Source organism: Opisthorchis viverrini (assembly GCF_000715545.1).
Source record: "Opisthorchis viverrini unplaced genomic scaffold opera_v5_370, whole genome shotgun sequence".
NCBI classification, from domain to species: Eukaryota; Metazoa; Platyhelminthes; class Trematoda; order Opisthorchiida; family Opisthorchiidae; genus Opisthorchis; species Opisthorchis viverrini.
Window position 1 is genome coordinate 436,969 of NW_008752031.1, and position 18,332 is coordinate 455,300.

An 18,332-nucleotide genomic window follows, 5' to 3' on the forward strand; every position below is an offset into this window, starting at 1 on the left:
TCAGCTTCAATGCTTCTTCATGAAATATCATGCTTTTAAATCGGTTCCATAAGTTTCTCAACAAACTTCACCTCCCATTAGACACTGAGCGGAACCTGAAAAAGAGAGCAGGGTTTTCGCTTGTTTAATCAGTATTATGCGCCTGTACATTGGGACACCCGAACATAGAAGGGAGGCCATTTAGTGTCCGCGATTAATGCATTCATCCCGAAGGCCCATTTACACATGTACATTCCTTAATTGGTGGTGGATTGTGCAGGCATTTAGAGGAGCATAATTTTTAAACCGAATTCATATGGATTACGTGAAACCCTTAACCTTAAGGACAAATTCCCGTGGACCAACGTGGTGGGGGAGGGTCTGTGAGTGTCGTATATACTCTGCTGAGTGGGTAATTGAGACGCACAAACCGTTAGGCCTCTCTGGGGTCCAACTTCTCTCTGACAAACCCAGAAACGGTAGCTTCTTACTTCGAGTGGCAATACAGTCAACGAGCACGCATGAACAATCTACGAGGTTCTTTCAGGATTTGTTGACATTTAGAATGGTTTTACAGGGAATATCTTCCAAGAGCAAGGATGTTATCCTTGGTGATTTGGTGATCGTAGTTGCCGAAGTCATGACCAATCTAGTCAAGGGACACCAAGATTGTACAGCTCCGGTACACAGAACCTGACTCTTGACTGAATGTGGAACTGTGGTCCACACAAGTCCTTCCGGACTAGAATCATGCTCCCTGTTCTCGGAATAATGCATCCCAATACTATTGGGATAACTGATACTCCCCTAAGTGAAGATTATCCTACACACCCCGCTTGCCTTCGTTGTCCTCCATGCCTCACTCTGCCCGTTTTCCTTAATTCACGTGTCATTTGTGTTCTCATTCAGGCCGATGTTTTCCACGCGTATCAAATCGTGCGTAAAAATAACGTTCCAGCGGAGAATATAATTACCTTCGCCTACGACGATATTGCAAACAATCCCAAGTAAATATCACGTATAAATTTTTCTATTCGATAACAGCTACAATAATTAAAACGCTTTTTGTTGTTTGACTTTGAAACGTCTCATTGTTGAGCCATATTTCTCGTAGATGTAAAACATGAATAAAATTTCGGTGCGGAGGTCTAGGAACTTGCCTGCTTCATGTGATGTATTTCCTCTTTTTTCATGGGTTTTCACGACTGTAAACGCCACAGAACCCCGATACAATCAGTGCAATCGATGGTTTGGAGCGAATATTAAATAGACATTCTAGTAAGCTTAACATTTTCTACTAAATTCGATTGCCAGCATAAGTAAAAGAAACCTACTGAAGACATGGAATGTTTGATCTCGCCCGCGGTTTCTGAAAATCCTAAGTCGTTCATTGCCCGATCGAATTTCATTTAAGGGCACTGGATAAGGAGATGCTCATAACATCTACTACTGGTGGTGTGTTAATGTAAATTTACCTTTTCACACGAAGTTTGTCATTTTGTTTGTTGTGCCTCCTATCAGGATCATTGTAGGATACCTTGCTGATTTCTGCCTAAAGGATTATTAGTTAGTCAAATGTATGCCGGAGGGTTCACAAATCGTCGTTAAAATTTATTCCAAGGCAATCGCGGGAACCAACTTTCAACACAATTTATTAGCCTCTCGTTTTTTTTCTTTCCGATCAACGAGTTAATTTCTCTCAAAAAACCCTCTGCCACTTTTCATTCTTTCATTCCAGAAATCCGTTTAAAGGTGAAGTGTTCCATGACTACGTGCACGAAGATATCTATCAAGGTGTGAAAATTGACTATCGTGGAAAAGTAAGTGCGAGTGTCGGTACAAATAAATTTCTGCATCCGGTTACCGTGGAACACAAGGTGCAAGTAAAATGACACTACGTCACAAAACAGAATACAAACCGCAGGAGAGATTAATAAGATTCACTATATTGCAGAATGGTAAATGAACTTGAACAAACTCTAGTAATAAGGTCACGGAGAACTCTCAGGCAACTCATGACCGAGTCCACCCCACTGCTTTTGGCCTATCAAGTAGGTTAGCGTTCTTACAAAAAACCACGAAAGCAAACGGCGACCATCAGTGCACAAATAGTTTTCTCCGCGGAAATACTCTGCGGTATCTTGAACGCTGCACCAACCAAACCAAGCAGCGCGTCCAGAGAGCAAATTCAGCTAGAGAATATCGTAAATTAGACCATCCACTGTGATTCAGTTCAGTGCTGGTGAGTGGTACTCACTTCAAGATAGCGGCTAATTATATTAATTGGCTACCGAGGTAATGCTAGTTCTTGTTCAACTCAACTGCTAACACTTTGCTTGGCAAACAGACCAACAATCGAATTCATCAGTTTTCAACATACAGCGACCATCGTGGAATTAATATGAGTGAAGATGGTGAGCAGCTCCTAGATTTCAATTATCTATTAGGCTGAAAGTGGATGGTTACTGGGAATAGAATGAGTGTGGAGAACATTATTGTAGCAGGAATAATTGGTCATGCGTGTTCATCTGTTTTAGGATGTCACACGGGATAACTTCGTGAAAGTATTAAAAGGCGATGAGAAACTTGCAGCCAATAAGAAGAAGGTGCTCAAAAGGTGAGTTTTCGCGAAAGTGGATATTGTTGATGCACTTGCAGATCGCAACTAGAATCCTACTGTTCCAGGTCAGACTTTTGGGTTTGACGAAATAGGCGTTTGTATTCTCGTAAGCAGCTTGATACATTACCATGTGAAGTGAAGCTCCCCGAAGTCAGTCAAAAAGTTTGCCAAACTTTGAGTGAAAACCGTTTTTTTCCAATCTCAGACTATGCGGTATTATTATATCACATTCATATGTCAGGTATACATCGTTTGGATTTGCAATTGCGGCGCAATCCGTAATCACCCATTATTTGTGCGCGTTTCCTGAGTAACCGATGCTTCGTTGGGGAGGCCATGGGATGGATGATTAAATATATTCCCAGCACCCGCACGCCCATTTGAGTTAAAGGTGTTAAGAACACAATAGCTTGAAGTGGGGAGTTCCCGCATTCACCCTACCCTCTACAAACCACACATTCCTGAAATCATCCGCAAAGTAATAATGTGTCAATAGCACTGTGTTGAATGTCACCTAAAATATATAATTTTCAAAATAAAAAACGTCGAGCTCGACGGTTGCCCTCCTGATCAAAGACCAGCAATCAGAACCTATCCAGATTAGTTTCACATACAAACATATGGCCCCCTGGATATCCCGGTTGAAAATGTAGGGTCGGCTCTGTTTTGTTAAGATATTTTCATGCGCAGATATAGTCATGCTAGCTAGATTATGATTTCCAAATAGGGGAGCGTAACCTTTCCAATGGTACGACGATAAAAACAACTGGAGTATAAAACTGCCTTCAATCAACTTCATGCAATCAAAACCATAGGAGCTACTATACTACGTGATGTAACAATAAACCAACGGACGTCCAAAAATCCAATTTTCATTCCCGCATTCATGTGGCCTTCCAAAAAGCAGAACAATCAAAGTTAATTTGACTACCGATTATACCCAGTAGCGTGGACAAATCAATATTCTGCCCGAATTGTTTGCTATCTTCATAGTTCTGCGGCTTTTTGCTGTGCCTTGGTTGCGCCACTCAATAATCTGCTCTTCAAGACCAACTTATTATTTCTGCTTACTTACAGTGGTCCGGATGACAACGTGTTCATCTTCTATTCTGGGCATGGTGGGGTTTCCTTTATTACCTTGTTGGAAGAAGAAGTAAGTTTAGTAAATTTTGGTATTCACTAGAGTTTTCAATAGGAATCTGAATGAAGGACGGTTTGGAGGGCTTCGATAAACAAATGTTGGCACAATGGATTATTTTTTATAAAAGGGAATGTAAAGTCAAATTGGCCTACACATCAACCGAAAAATGGAACACAAGCTACGAGTTTCGGACGTGTATCTCAAAAGCGATATCCCGAGCAATTCAAGCTTAGTAGGCTTCCTCTAGATGCTCTGAATGTTAGCGTCATTATTTCGTTTTAATAGATTAGGTCGCTCAACTCACATGATTTCGGGGTCGATCAATTTAGACTTCTGAGCAAACGTAGTTACCGTAAACAAAAAAGCCGGTCGTTTACGGTCACTCATGACGAAATCGTCAGCTAAAGTCTTCCTGACAAAACAACATGCTCCATTTTATATTTAGAGAAACTGGGCAAATCATTGGTAGCACAAAAATGTTTTCCTATTTCTGTATGGGAAACCAGTCTCTGCGGAAAACCCGGGAAGCAATTTACAGTGGTTCCATCCTCATTATGATCGGTCAGCAGTGCGCATATGTGCAATTGAAAAGGTTAGGCCACGGGATATTAAATACCAGCCTCATTTGCCCGCACTTGATCAGGTCATAACGTCAGTCATTCTTCAATCAAGGGATCCACACCACTGATAACTGACTTTTCGAGTGACAACATTTATCAAATGGAAAAATCCATCCGTCGTGTGAATTAGTGTTCCTGTTGAATCACTTACAGTCTATTTGTGGTGAGACCGCATTTGAAAGTTTTCAGTTCTTTGAACACAGCTCTGAATTTCGCGAATTTGATTAGGGTTCAAATACTCTCCATAGACTGGGAAGTGTGACAAATGTTTGAAAACGCCGGTAAAATTGACATTCTGAGTGACATAACAATCAGTCGTTCGAAGTGGACATTTATTTTTCTGACTCCGTGACTGATAGTTTATTCACTCTAATAATGGACCTTGCGTGCCCTTTTCAAGAGAGGTTTACAGTACTGTCAACATTATAGCTGACCAACACTGCAGGGGACATATTTGCTCTAATATACCGGGGTACGAAAATGCACTGAACATGGTACTCAATAGTGACTCCAGAAAGACTAAGCAAAACGCATTAAAACGCCTTCATCTGATTCTGTAAAACAGTATTTCCAAAAACTCAACAGTCGTTCAGCTGGAACACCCATTCGGTGCGTAGCTTTTATTCCACCTTTTGATGTACGAGGGCGTAGACACTGTTAGCTTTCCAAAACCCAGACGGGAACAATGGAAATCCTGAGACTGCGTTCGAAATCCTTAGTTCATGCTTTTATCCTTAGGCCATCGCCATCTCACGAGAATGTTCGTCCTTTTGTTGCGACAGCTGCATGCCGTGGAGTTGAACGGGATCCTCGCCCACATGCATTCAAAAAAAAAGTACAACAAAATGGTGCTGTACGTGGGGGCTTGCTTTTCTGGCTCTTTGTTTCGAAATATTCTACCTCGAAATGTGGGAAGTAAGTAGCTTAAATTTTTGGCTGGTTGTCTTGGAGATCCTGAGTAATCGAAACAAAGTTCCAAGCTTATTTCATTCTTGTCTTCTTTGTGATCCTTGTTGGGAAGTACTTTCGGCCTCTACGCAACAACCTTTTGGCCGAGGATTGCACAACATTCAGCCTTAAATGATTGTTGTCGCTTCTGCTGATGAATTAGTTGCATATCGGTGGAAGAAATCATTGCGTAACCCGGAAGAACCCCTATGATATTTTGGTGTCCCTGTCCAGCAAGCACCATTGCAGTTGGATACCATCATTGTAGATTATGAATGGATCGTGGCAATTTTATAAAATGTACAGTTCAATCCTTCAAACAACAGGTTAGATGCCTGCATTCAACTAAAACACAGATTATACATTCAGGTACTGATTTCAGTTTTTACGAGCTGACCCAAAGGAACCCATGCAGTCTGTGTTCAAGAAGGAATTAGGTTATACGGAAAGTCGAGGTCTTCTCCTACCTGATTCGTCCCAAGAGGCGTGAAAACCATGAAATCTGACAACGAGGTGTCAGAGACCTTCTGAGAATTGTGTCAGTTCCAGATTTCATGCAGAATCACAGGATTAGTTTGCCAATAATTTGCTTCACTATTTTACGCATGTTTGATAGTGACCTATATTGTCTTTTGTTTGCAGTCTACGTGACAACATCAGCCAAGGAAAATGAAAAATCCTGGTCTATTCATTGTGACGACATTGATATCGATGCGTGTCTAGCGAGCGAATACGCGTACGCTTGGATCAGTGATTCGGAATACGTAAGTATTAGCAAAACTGCTGCAGATAAACCCATCATTTTTGGATGGATAATCCGGTGTAAGTCAGGAGCCAGTGGTAGACCACTTGGTACCGTAGAAAACTTCTTTGTTTAGTCCTAATGTGTTAGCTATAATCTCTTATTAAATATATATCTTTGGATTAGAGTGGGGCCAGGTATCTTCTGGAGTCTGCAAATACTAATGACATTTGTGAACACTCAGGCCAAAGTTTTGTTTTCGCTTCTGGAACTTGTTTGTTATGCGCCGCACAGATGTATGTTTCTCATCTTATCCCCCACCCGTCTTGCACGTGGATGCTTACGCCTATCCAACAAACATTCTGGTAAGGAAAATTTCGGCAACACGGCCTTTAACGGTTCAGCCAACGTGAACGTGTCCACTCATTCCAAAATTCAACCTCCGAATACAGATCAAACACATGTAGTCATTTCCGGTTTAGTTTAACTTGAATCGAGCTGGGGAAAGTGTCTACGTTGGCCTGTATCCCAGCAGTAATTTCTTTCAGTGGTACAGCGCTCTTTGTGAGATTGGTTATAAATCTTTTATAAACATTTCAGCTAGCAAATTACTACTCACCACATCCACAAACATCACCAACAGCGCCAATACCAACTTGGTTTGAAGCATGAAAAAGGCTTATGCGAATTCAGCAATCACGACCGCACGGTGGCTCCAAAATAAGGAAAGCATTAGTTTGGTATATAAGGTTTCTCACTATCCTGCCGACCACGCAAACATCTGACTTTGCAGAGGTATGAAAATGTATGCATAGGGATATGAAAGAGTCTATCAAAAGTCTGGTTGCCAACGGTGTACCTCGCCCCCTAAGACGTAGGCTGCCTGAGTGCCACCATGTTCGGGTATTTTTTTAGAAATTGTGCCCTTGATTTGGTAGACTTCTTGTTGTCATTTTCGATTCAGATTGCCTGAGTGAGTGTCTTGGGCTGCCGGGGCATCGGAATTATCGTGGTTGTCCAGCACCAAGTTTTCCCCATCCATTTTAATTCCTTTTTTGGAGTAGGACTTTAAATGAATTCGAGCGCGCGCAGGGAATCGTCAGGTTTGAATAACTCGGGTGTCTTCATTCTGGTGATAGTTTCCCTGTTTTGTCTACATTAAATCAATCTTTAAATTGCGTAAGCGAATCCGCATACTTCACCTAGCCTCCCTTTGTCATTTACTCTCCCTCACGCGCAGCATGACTTGAAAAGGCGTACCCTGGATCAACAGTACGAGGAGGTGAAAAAAAGGTTAGCAGATAGTCACGCGATGAAGTACGGTGAGATGGTGAGTCACACGCTGTCACGGAGAAATTCAGCTGCGTTACTTGTGAAAAACCAAACTGTTATGAGAATGAGATGACAGTTGCAATTCGTCATCTTTAAAATGTGGCGGTCAATTTCGAAGATAGCTGATTTCAGATTCCATAGACAAAGTTCAGCAAGGTTGCCAGTCCAGGCATCTTGATATCCAAGCCCAGCTAGTGTCATTTTCCGGATAACCAAGCAATGGCATTGGTACTGTATGCAAAATTCGTTCCCGTGCTATCGTGCAAACGGAAGTCAAAGCTTTATGAATCAACCACAAGTAACTCGGAGGAAGAATGAATTTCCACGACGACTGAAACTTACACCTGAAAAGTTAACACTCAAGCAGCCAGTCAATACATGGTCAGGTTATGTTGTTTTCCGTGATTGAACGACGAGTGAGGACTTGTGCCGTCTAAATGAAAGCCTATCACAATGCAGCTGAGTCCCTTGTGGCAGACCTTTTATCAGTTCCCTACTGGAGTGAGATACGCACTTTTTCTCACTCTCAATAAAGAGGAAACACCTGTTTAGTGCTCGGTTTTTCAGCCTAGATTGGCTTCACTGAAAGGCAAAATGTTCATTCAAATAAGCAATTTCTGCTGGGCAGCAATAATTGGAATTGTCAAATAACATGGGTACAGACGATCGATAGAAGCACTTCAGGGACTCATCGTGATGCGATTCAAGGTTAAACTATACTATGTGACGACGCCGTTAGTGAACTAGCCACCTGCGTTACGTGATTCAGGCATATGCTGAACCAAGCACACATTCAAAATACACATCGACCCGTCGGATACTGCGTTTCGGTACAATTCGCAGAAATTTAATCAGTGTAGTTTTGAACTTCGTCACGGACATGGACGAGCAAAATTAGGTGATAAGACATGTGATTCGGTGGAATTAATGTTCACCGACCAATCGGATTTTTCAAAATGAACAAGTGAGTACTAAGTTGTAAAGCTACGGTTGCAGGTTGCATGGACCAGTATGCCATCTTAGGTGATAATACACTGATAGGTGTCTATTTATTGTTTATTTCAGGCGATAGGAAATCTCCCGGTTGGAAAATTCCAAGGTCATTATAATCTACCCATGCAACGGAATGACGGGACAATACTAGTATGTGCTCAGCGCAATGTTCGATACATGTTCAAATAAACAAATAACCACTCCATATTCCAATAACACTCTATTAAGTTGCCACTTCAGAGGCAGAAACGCCCACAAATCCTATTTAGTATCGCCAAAGATGGCTAATTAAGACCGACTCAGTAACCTCAATTAGAAGGTTCTCTTTTGATGGAAACAACAATTACTGCCAACAACGACGTTCATCCGATGGATAGATAGATAGATAGATAGATAGATAGATAGATAGATAGATAGATAGATAGATAGATAGATAGATAGATAGATAGATAGATAGATAGATAGATAGATAGATAGATAGATAGATAGATAGATAGATAGATAGATAGATAGATAGATAGATAGATAGATAGATAGATAGATAGATAGATAGATAGATAGATAGATAGATAGATAGATAGATAGATAGATAGATAGATAGATAGATAGATAGATAGATAGATAGATAGATAGATAGATAGATAGATAGATAGATAGATAGATAGATAGATAGATAGATAGATAGATAGATAGATAGATAGATAGATAGATAGATAGATAGATAGATAGATAGATAGATAGATAGACAGATAGATAGAGAGATGAATGGATGGATGGATGGATGGATGGAAGGATGGAAGGGCAACCGAGTGGTATTATGTAGTTTCTTCTTAATAATGAGTAGTCTAGTGAGACCATTCTTCCAGTCAGCACTGTCAGAACTCTTGTTGATAGTAAACGCCCCCCTTCACTTTTTTTTGGTTGCAGCGGAATGCTGTACATAGAAAACCCTCTTTGCAGGCGCATTTGTTTTCAAAGTCGCGACGTATAATGGAGGCCACAAGGGAGCAAGACCAGGAAGCCGCTTGGCGGAAGCTGCGCCGTGCAATTCAGGTTTGTATTTTGTTTTTCTTATTCCACTAATCGCCAACAAAAACTGAAAGCACGATGAAAGTTGACTTTAGTTAAAACTCGTGTTGTGTAGTAGAGACTAGGTGTTGCGAAAACATGGGAGCAAATAAACCGTATTCAGTCCTGCATTATAACGGTCGTCTCATGGTGCTACCCAAAAATCCAACTTGGTTTGTTTGGTGTGCTGGAAGCCTTCTATATTCTTCCAATAATCCCCCATAACCATTCTTCCCGCTTCTTTCAGCTTGGCCACATCGTCATGGAGACGTTTCGCGACATCGTCAGGGTCGTGACGACCCACCATAAGCCACCTCTCAAGGGCTTGTCTAAAACGGACGAGCTCGTGTGTTTTCAGACAGTATTCGATCAATTCCGGAAGCACTGCTTCACAATTCAGCAGGTAAGTTGACCTCCTGAGATACGGAAACATGGGCTTGCATACATTACTGGCAAATGCATTCACCCCTGGCGTCACGTAAGTCGAGCCATGTTCCCAAAACTACGTCCAAATAAACCACAAACAAACGACCTTTACGGTTGGAACTTTCGGGGCAAATCCGGTACTCTCATCACTAGCATATTCGTTCTATTCTTAGTTCTATTCTTAGTTCCTTAGTTCATCAGTTTGTGAGCTGTTTCCAGAGCAGGGTAATATCTTAATTCGTTATCACAAAGGCGACTCATGAATGGCAGAAAGTGATTTGGGCAGTTCGGAATTTAAAAAAAAGTATGAGATGTTATTAGGTAGGATTTCCTATTATCTGGCATGTGCATATGTGCATACCAAGATTGACAGCAGCTCGCAAGCTTGCAAAAACCCTCCGATAGCCCACGACTTTATTAAGCTCATTAAGTAGGCGCAGTCCCGAGTTTCTGTCAACCTTATGTTCTACTTGACTTTAGTTCAGATCAGAACAGTTCAGATCAGTTCAGTTCAGATCAGATCAGTTCAGTTCAGTTCAGTTCAGTTCAGTTCAGTTCAGTTCAGTTCAGTTCAGTTCAGTTCAGTTCAGTTCAGTTCAGTTCAGTTCAGTTCAGTTCAGTTCAGTTCAGTTCAGTTCAGTTCAGTTCAGTTCAGTTCAGTTCAGTTCAGTTCAGTTCAGTTCAGTTCAGTTCAGTTCAGTTCAGTTCAGTTCAGTTCAGTTCAGTTCAGTTCAGTTCAGTTCAGTTCAGTTCAGTTCAGTTCAGTTCAGTTCAGTTCAGTTCAGTTCAGTTCAGTTCAGTTCAGTTCAGTTCAGTTCAGTTCAGTTCAGTTCAGTTCAGTTCAGTTCAGTTCAGTTCAGTTCAGTTCAGTTCAGTTCAGTTCAGTTCAGTTCAGTTCAGTTCAGTTCAGTTCAGTTCAGTTCAGTTCAGTTCAGTTCAGTTCAGTTCAGTTCAGTTCAGTTAATTTCATTTAAGTTCAGTTTGGTTCAGTTCAGTTCAGATCTTCTCAGCTCAGCCTAGATTAGTTCATTTCATTTCATTTCATTTCATTTCAGTTCAGTTCATTTCATTTCAGTCCAGTTCAGTTCAGTTCAGTTATGTTCAGTTCAGTTTCGTTCAGTACAGATCAGGTCAGTACAGTTCAGTTGATTTAAGTTCAGTTTTCCACCTCCACTGGCGAGCCACGTTGGCGTTCCTTGATTGGAAGTGACACGGGTCAGCCTTGATGAAGTGGTCCCTTGTTACAGAATGATCTGTGAGTTCAATGCTGCTGAGAAATAGAGTGAATCAAAATTTGACCAGCAATTGTGGCTGAAATTTTGTTCCAAACGCTGAATATTGAAGAACATCTACCGATCAAATTGGCGCTCATATAACAGAATGCTGGAACCATCAGTGTGGTAAAACAATAGAAGGGCAAGCCCAGTATGATACCCATAACTAATTAACTCGGATCAGTTCATATGGATCCCTTTGTTTCACTTTCACTGTGTGTCGCTGTTCCAATGTTTTGGCAACCACTCTAAAGGTTTGTTGACTCAATCTCTGGTTATTCTCTATACGCCGAGAACGGCCATTGTTACAGAAACCCGTTCGATTCCACCTGTAAGTTGTTTGCTTGAAAGGTCACGGATGCCCGCTGCTGGCGATGTTGTACTTACCAAGGTCCGACCTTCTGGACTGACGGTACTGTGCTCTTTTACACGTTTCCGTAGATGCGCAATTCTGCGAGTAATTTTGATATTTAAAATTGATCCAGGACAAACACGCAGCAACACACTTCGTTAATGTAACATCTGTCCGAGGAGTATATCATACGACTATTGATTTCAGAAATCGTTCAACACCTTCAATAACCGCATCGCAAAATTGTTGGTTCTCTCCGTTTATGAAGTGTTTGCTATGTGGTGTAAGATTTCCCTTTTTCAAACTACCGAAGATTTATTAAAGGAACTTGCTTTTGGTCAGTTGCTATCCATTCTCCCCATTCGGAGCAACCGATTGCATAAATGGCTGGACTGAGCATCGATTAATCACGTGTTGTCTTCGTACACAGCTTATCTCACCTGAGTGTTCACTAGAGATTCATTGAAGCTGCAAACACGCACGACTTACGAATACACATCAACAACAAGTTTGATGTCCATTATTTTCACACAACGGTAATTGTGATCAAGGGAGAATCTGGAGTAGGAACCAAAGGAATATATTCTGTACAGAGGATGCCCGGTGAAAAACATAGGCGTTCTACTCGTTCGTCTGATTTAATGCGATTTGATCTAATGGCCGTGGATGGTTAACCGAAAAGAAAATAAACGATTCCCTGTACGAATGACTAACTTGCGTAACCTCATCGGACTATCAACAAAACCAATCCGTCCAATTCGGTCTCAAGTAGAACAAGATTTTTAAAGAAAATCTGAAACGGCGACTGCCTAATGCGTCACAAGTGGGGCAAAACCGGACATAGTTTTACTACGTATTTTGTTTCCTAGAGTTCACAGATTTTCACTCATCTGCTACTCAACTAAAACATCTCGCATGGTCTAAGCTAGCATCATGGGGGTTTATATCAAAGCTCTTCGAAATGTCTCTAAAATACTGAATTCTGTTGGTGGACTTTGGGATCAATCATGAACGAAGGCACTTTCGTGATCTTTTGAAAGCATTCTTAGTGATTATCAAAAACCCGTGCTCAACAGGTGGGAACCTCAGTCATTCCTATGCGTTGTGAACATTCAGGTTTCCTAGCTGAGATCCTGTTATTTGTTTTCAGGTCCGCGAGGTAGCCCATCACACACCACATTTGATGGCGCTATGCAAAGCCGGATACATGGCTCAAACGCTCATTGACTCTGTATACAACGTCTGTTCTTAACCGACACGCGTCGCATTTTGTGAGTTTGCCAAAATAAAATGAATTGCTGCTGGTCACTACCGTGTTTTCCTATGGTCACAAAACATGGGTTGTGTTTTCCCATCAAGCAAGTCATCCATAAATCATACGGTTAAGAATCCGAAAGCATTCAGGCAAAACCGTCCGGATTCTCAGGCCCTGTGAACCCATCACGACGTCTACAAAAATCTGACGCATTAGTACACGATAGATTCACAGGACGAGCAAAAATAAGCCAGGTGGCCGACCCATGTAGAACAGTTTTTTTGTCGTCTGCCGGCTCAAACACGCTACTCAAATTTAAATTTTTAATGCTTCGGTGGTTTAAAACTTCATCGGCACTTGGCTGAGGTTGTTTATTAGGAGACAGTTGGTCTACCGATCAGATTGGTAAAGAGTCTTTTGGACTATCTGTTTTGGCGGTTGACCTTTTAAGAAAGGGTCCACATGATGTTGTTGAATTATGTTCACAAACTGCCTGATGCTCATGCGCGTGGTGCGGGACGGGACCGACACCAGGCCATATGCATCTCGTCCAGAATCTTCATCCACTTACCCGAAAGAAGATTTGGATAAAATCGATGCGCAGTACCGCACAGAAATCGGCAAACCGGAGAGACCGATCACCAGGGGATGAAGAATAGATGCTTAGGAACTGATCGATAAAACGCCACGCGACACAAAGGGCCGAGTGTGCACACGGTTGATACATGACACAATCTGTATGACTTTTAATGAGATGACCTGCTACCCATATGTACGCGGAAAAAGCTTCAGCAACTCATTAGAAATCTCACCGTTCCGAGTTAAATTGAACAGGCTCAGAATGTGATGCTCAAGTGAAACAAATTTGATAGGAAATCCAAGAGGAATCAACGCCACAGAGCAGATGCGGTGTGCCAGTTTGCTCACACGTTCCACGGATGTCTATCTTGAGACTAACGTATCAAATTCATTCGGTAATTGAAGTCATTCTTCATTTTACCAGAGCTGTCAACCCACAGACGGCGATGGAATGAAATTTAGACTACATTGTACAAACAATCCTACACTGCACTGAACTAGATTATGTTTGGAGCTGGGTGGAGGCAGACCACTATATAACACCAGCACGGAATTCGTCGCCATTCGCTAAATGGTAAGGAATGAAGGAATTGGCAATAAGCAAGCCGAGAATCATGGAATTCCCGTCCCGTTAAATTTTCTTGATATGAGTTTATATGAGCAGCAGTTGCACCATTTCATTTTGTCGTGAGGAACGTGTTTCATCCGGGCAATCCACTGGTACCTTAGGGCATTCAAAACATCATAGGCTGGGCATCCCGCCAACACCCCAACTGAGACGGCAATCCGAATACTCCGGTTACACAGAATTGACGATTGATTAAAGCCGCCAACTGGGGGAACTCTTCAACTATACCTCGTCGTTATGTAAATGTCAGAGTGAAATAAATGGAATGACACCGTTATATCAAAGGGATTTCGCCACTCATGTGCCAGGTTCCAGGAGGAACTCCCCAATAAGTGCACACAATTGATTTATTCCAAACAAGCGTTTCCGTGCGAGTGCAATTTGAAGGGCCCTTTCTGGCATTAAGCTCGACACACTGATGGCGTTCAGTGAACACCAGCAACATCGATCCTGTTTCTGTGAGATGCCTGGACGCTGATCATATGCGGTCGTGATAGAGGACTCATTGGACTTTGCTGCGTTGTTTGAATGATTGACCGGCCTGGATGTTTACTGGATTTCCTATTCAGAATTAAGTTGAGTTTTAGGTTCTCAGTTGGTTCCGATAATCCTTGGGTTACCTTCAGGAATTCGACGTTCCTGATACAAATACTCTCATTTGCACATTAACTAAGTCTTACCGGGTGACTCCACTTGACCAAAATAATTTTCTCGTGTATATTTGTCTCTATAAACTGGATTGTAAATTAAACTGCATTTCAGAATTTTATTCAATGATGAGTTAATTCATTCCTCGCAGTGCGCAAATTACTCGTGGTCTTAGTTGTGTCTCAAGGATAAATCACCCAAGTGTTGCTGCTCACGAGGTTGGCTAGAACACTGTATGCAGGAGTATGATATTTGACCCAATCGAAATTCCCGGGACTAGCTAAATATTAATTGGCATTCTGTTTCCTGAGACTGCAGGCTAACTAACGTAAATGCTGTCTTTCGCTTCGCACAATACAAGACATAAAAATGAGCAACTCGCTTGGAACTTAACATGTCATGTTTTGCCCGGACTGGCTGTGCTACGAAAAAGGCAGGAGTGAATCACGCACCACGGTCCAGCCCCCCACCCTGCCGAGGTTTTAGATTTACAACTGAGGCCATAGAACAACTGTCAGATACCTCCTACTTGAGTGAGAGATTGTCACTATAGAGCCCGAGATAGTTCGGTGTATAAGGCGCAGACTTACTGGCTGGAGGTTCCGTGCTTCTGGCCCAACCCTGGGATTTCGGCTGCCCCTGTTTTAAATTGAGGAATATCGCAACCCTCGTGCATTTTTGAGTGGCGCAGTACAGCTCCTGAATGATTGACTGATAATAATTATTTTCATTACACGTGAATGCTCGTAGTTATGAGGTATTGCGCAACAACTATGGGAGGTGATCTTCACGTGGGCGAAAGTATTATTCCAGGTGTAACTATTAGCGGTGGTCGTAATAAATGTCTACCGACGCTAACAAAGTATGACGCCATGAAATTATAAAACTGATGACGGGAGGGTAAATTTGTCATCACTGACTAGGAGTTTGGATGGATGTGTCACTTTTGACCAGAAAAACATAAATTCATCGACAAATCGGCGACTAATCGGAAACTTGGGGGGAACGGCAATGATCACATCATGCGAAAAGTGAGAATTTGGCGGCTTACAGAGTCGTTCCCGGTGGACGAATTAAGGATAAAAATGCATTTATGGCTTGACGCGCAGAGCACCGCGCCACAGAAAATCTTCAGGGCATCAACAGACACCACTATGGCCCAAGACGGATGGCCACACCTCTGGCATGTATTCATGTTTTCGAGAAGAGATGAACAAACTGAGCAAATGAGACCTGACTGAAGGAAATTCTGGAGCACATTTATGGAACAATTTTGGTAGAATATCATTCAGACCAGAAGGCGTTTGGCGAGAGTGGTGGAAACAATTTGGAGTTGCAAAGAAAATTGGGACGGGAGAAATGTTAGAACGTTAGTATGAAGAAACGTGACGCTACAAACGTCGGCACGAATTTAGCAAGAGCTTGTCGTGATCTTATCTATGAAGGGTGGGAGATATAGTTTCCGCACGTATACCGATATAGCCAGACGAACTTGAAATCCAAAATACAGCACAGCGTATCAAGCAGCACGTGTGTGTTCCAACTGGCGTATGTATACGTCATCTAGAATAATGCACTCAATGCGCCCAGGCGACAGGACCATGCAGCAAGAGCATCTGATCAGCCCACTGTACGACATGCTCGGGCAAAATCGAGTATCCGAATGAACCAAGGAAGCACATGAGGATTTTCATCCTGTCAAAGCGTGGATGCCGGATAAGTAGACGACCCTCAAACTTCCCAGGGTCGAACATCTGTTGAAGGTTGCAGAGGACGCCAGTGATTATTGTGTCGGCACAGTCCTAAAGCAGAAGAATGGTGTTATCGACTAAGCCAGTCTTTTCTTGACCAACGCTGAGGACAAGTATTCGGTGAGCGAGAAATTATGCTGAGCGATTGTTTTTGCCATGGATATGTTGGGACCACACCTGCTTGGACAAAGCTCTCATAACGAAAGTGATCCATAGCCCCCAGAGTTAGATGGAAGAAGTATTAAGATCTGAGACGGAAACAAGTAATTGGAACCGTTTTTGAATTACTCGGATGGGTTAAGCAGAGTGAATCTGGCATAATTTCTTGGAACACCACCGATTCTGAGGTTGTGCTGCACATGACACTGCGCGTCTTGAGACGGAAGCTGATTGTCAAGTGCCACGTGATGACACACACAGAGGTTAGACCAAGACACACGACTTACTACGGCCAAGGGCCTAGTGGCCCAAGATGAGAGATGAGATGGATGATGTGGTGTCATGCAAGTGCTGCCAACTAATGAAAGGTGATAAGGCAGGGGCAACACAGCCCGTGGAGCCGACTGCTGTCTCAAAAATCGTCTACATCTGAACCGTTGGAATCGTCTTCCCCTCCCCTGTGAGGACCGGTGGATATCAATATATACCTGTCGAAATGAGTAGACGCGGCATCCATGTCAAATCAACGAACAGGGACCATCAGCGGAGTGGTTATGCGTCACATCCTGGCCAAACATTGGATGCAGAAAGTGATCCCAACCCATAAAAGGCCTTGCCTTGAGACCGAGCAGCTCAAAGGCTGACGAATATGCAATCATTTGTTGACTAATTTGTTTTTTTGAGAGATACCCTGAAACCAACTACATCTCTCGTTTTTGACGTTCCCGAGCAACTGAATTTGCTGCACCAGGCCGCCCCACGTTTCGGTGGCTACGATATTCGAGATATATCGTGGTACATATATATTTGTAATGCGCTTTTCACAAGGTGGCTGGGAATTTGTCGACAGCCAACGACCGGTTGTGCCCTTCTTGGGGCTCAACAGATAGGCGCAGTCCCCGATTAAGCGGTGACGGGCGACCGAAGCGGACGATTGGTGTCAAAGATTTTGCTGGCACATCCTGCTTGCATACAACCAACCAAACGGCCACGGTGATGCATGGTCGATATCCGCATCTTCTGGTTGATTGGAAAATTGGGTTACGGCGGGTATCACTTGATTACAATTGTATGATAGTCTGTGAATATCCGGAGAATTTCGAGAAGCCTCCTTCACGAAGGCGGATAATGGTTTTCCTAAAAACAAGGTGCACGAAAGAGTTTATCACCTATCTAAGTGCACTTAATGTTCTCTGATAAACGCCTTCGCGGCGAAAGGCTTCCCTACTTTCACCGGTACATAATTTACAAACTGGTGATTGCAGATATTCGGTATACGTGTCGCTGGATGCTAACACGTAGAACGTTGAATCACTCCGAAATTAATGATCCAGATGTTCATCGTCTCGATTAAGTTTGTGTCAAACTTCAAGCAAACGAAATTATGCTTGATGTCTCGCCAGTAATTCGCTAGGCCTGGGAGAGTGCGCGTTGACTTGTTCATTCTGGAAGTCACACCACTAACAAGTTTGCTGAAAATCCTTCAACTGCTCACCAACGGTTTCGTCATTCTTAGGTATCGGTCCACAAGTTTCCATCTACCCAATATACTAACCGAACTTGGACAGATTTTGAGAATTTCGCTCATTTCCACATGGATTCGGTTTTTAAATGGAGACTCAGATTTGTCCGGTTGAATGGCCTGTTTGTGATGGTACGCTTCAACTAGGTGTGGTTCACAAGCCTGTTTAGTATTTCGGTTGCTCCGATATTCGATTTACGCAATACGCTGATGTTTAGGCGTCATACGTTACTGGTAAGTTTGTTGAAAACTCTTGGACAGCCCACTAGAGTTTTCGCCGTTATTGGGAATCCAG

The 18,332-nt window shown here is 42.5% G+C and overlaps 1 protein-coding gene across 1 annotated transcript; it reads left to right on the plus strand.

The window, feature by feature from the left end:
- Window positions 1-1,637: 1,637 nt before the first annotated feature.
- On the plus strand, window positions 1,638-12,747 carry T265_15164 (hypothetical protein; the record flags this gene model as incomplete). The annotated part of the gene is made up of 9 exons (XM_009176879.1): window positions 1,638-1,799; window positions 2,517-2,596; window positions 3,677-3,752; window positions 5,080-5,275; window positions 5,951-6,072; window positions 7,291-7,380; window positions 8,448-8,525; window positions 9,303-9,428; window positions 12,646-12,747. Coding segments are annotated over 9 exons (1,032 nt in total), but the record flags the coding sequence as incomplete, so codon positions are not given.
- Window positions 12,748-18,332: the final 5,585 nt, after the last annotated feature.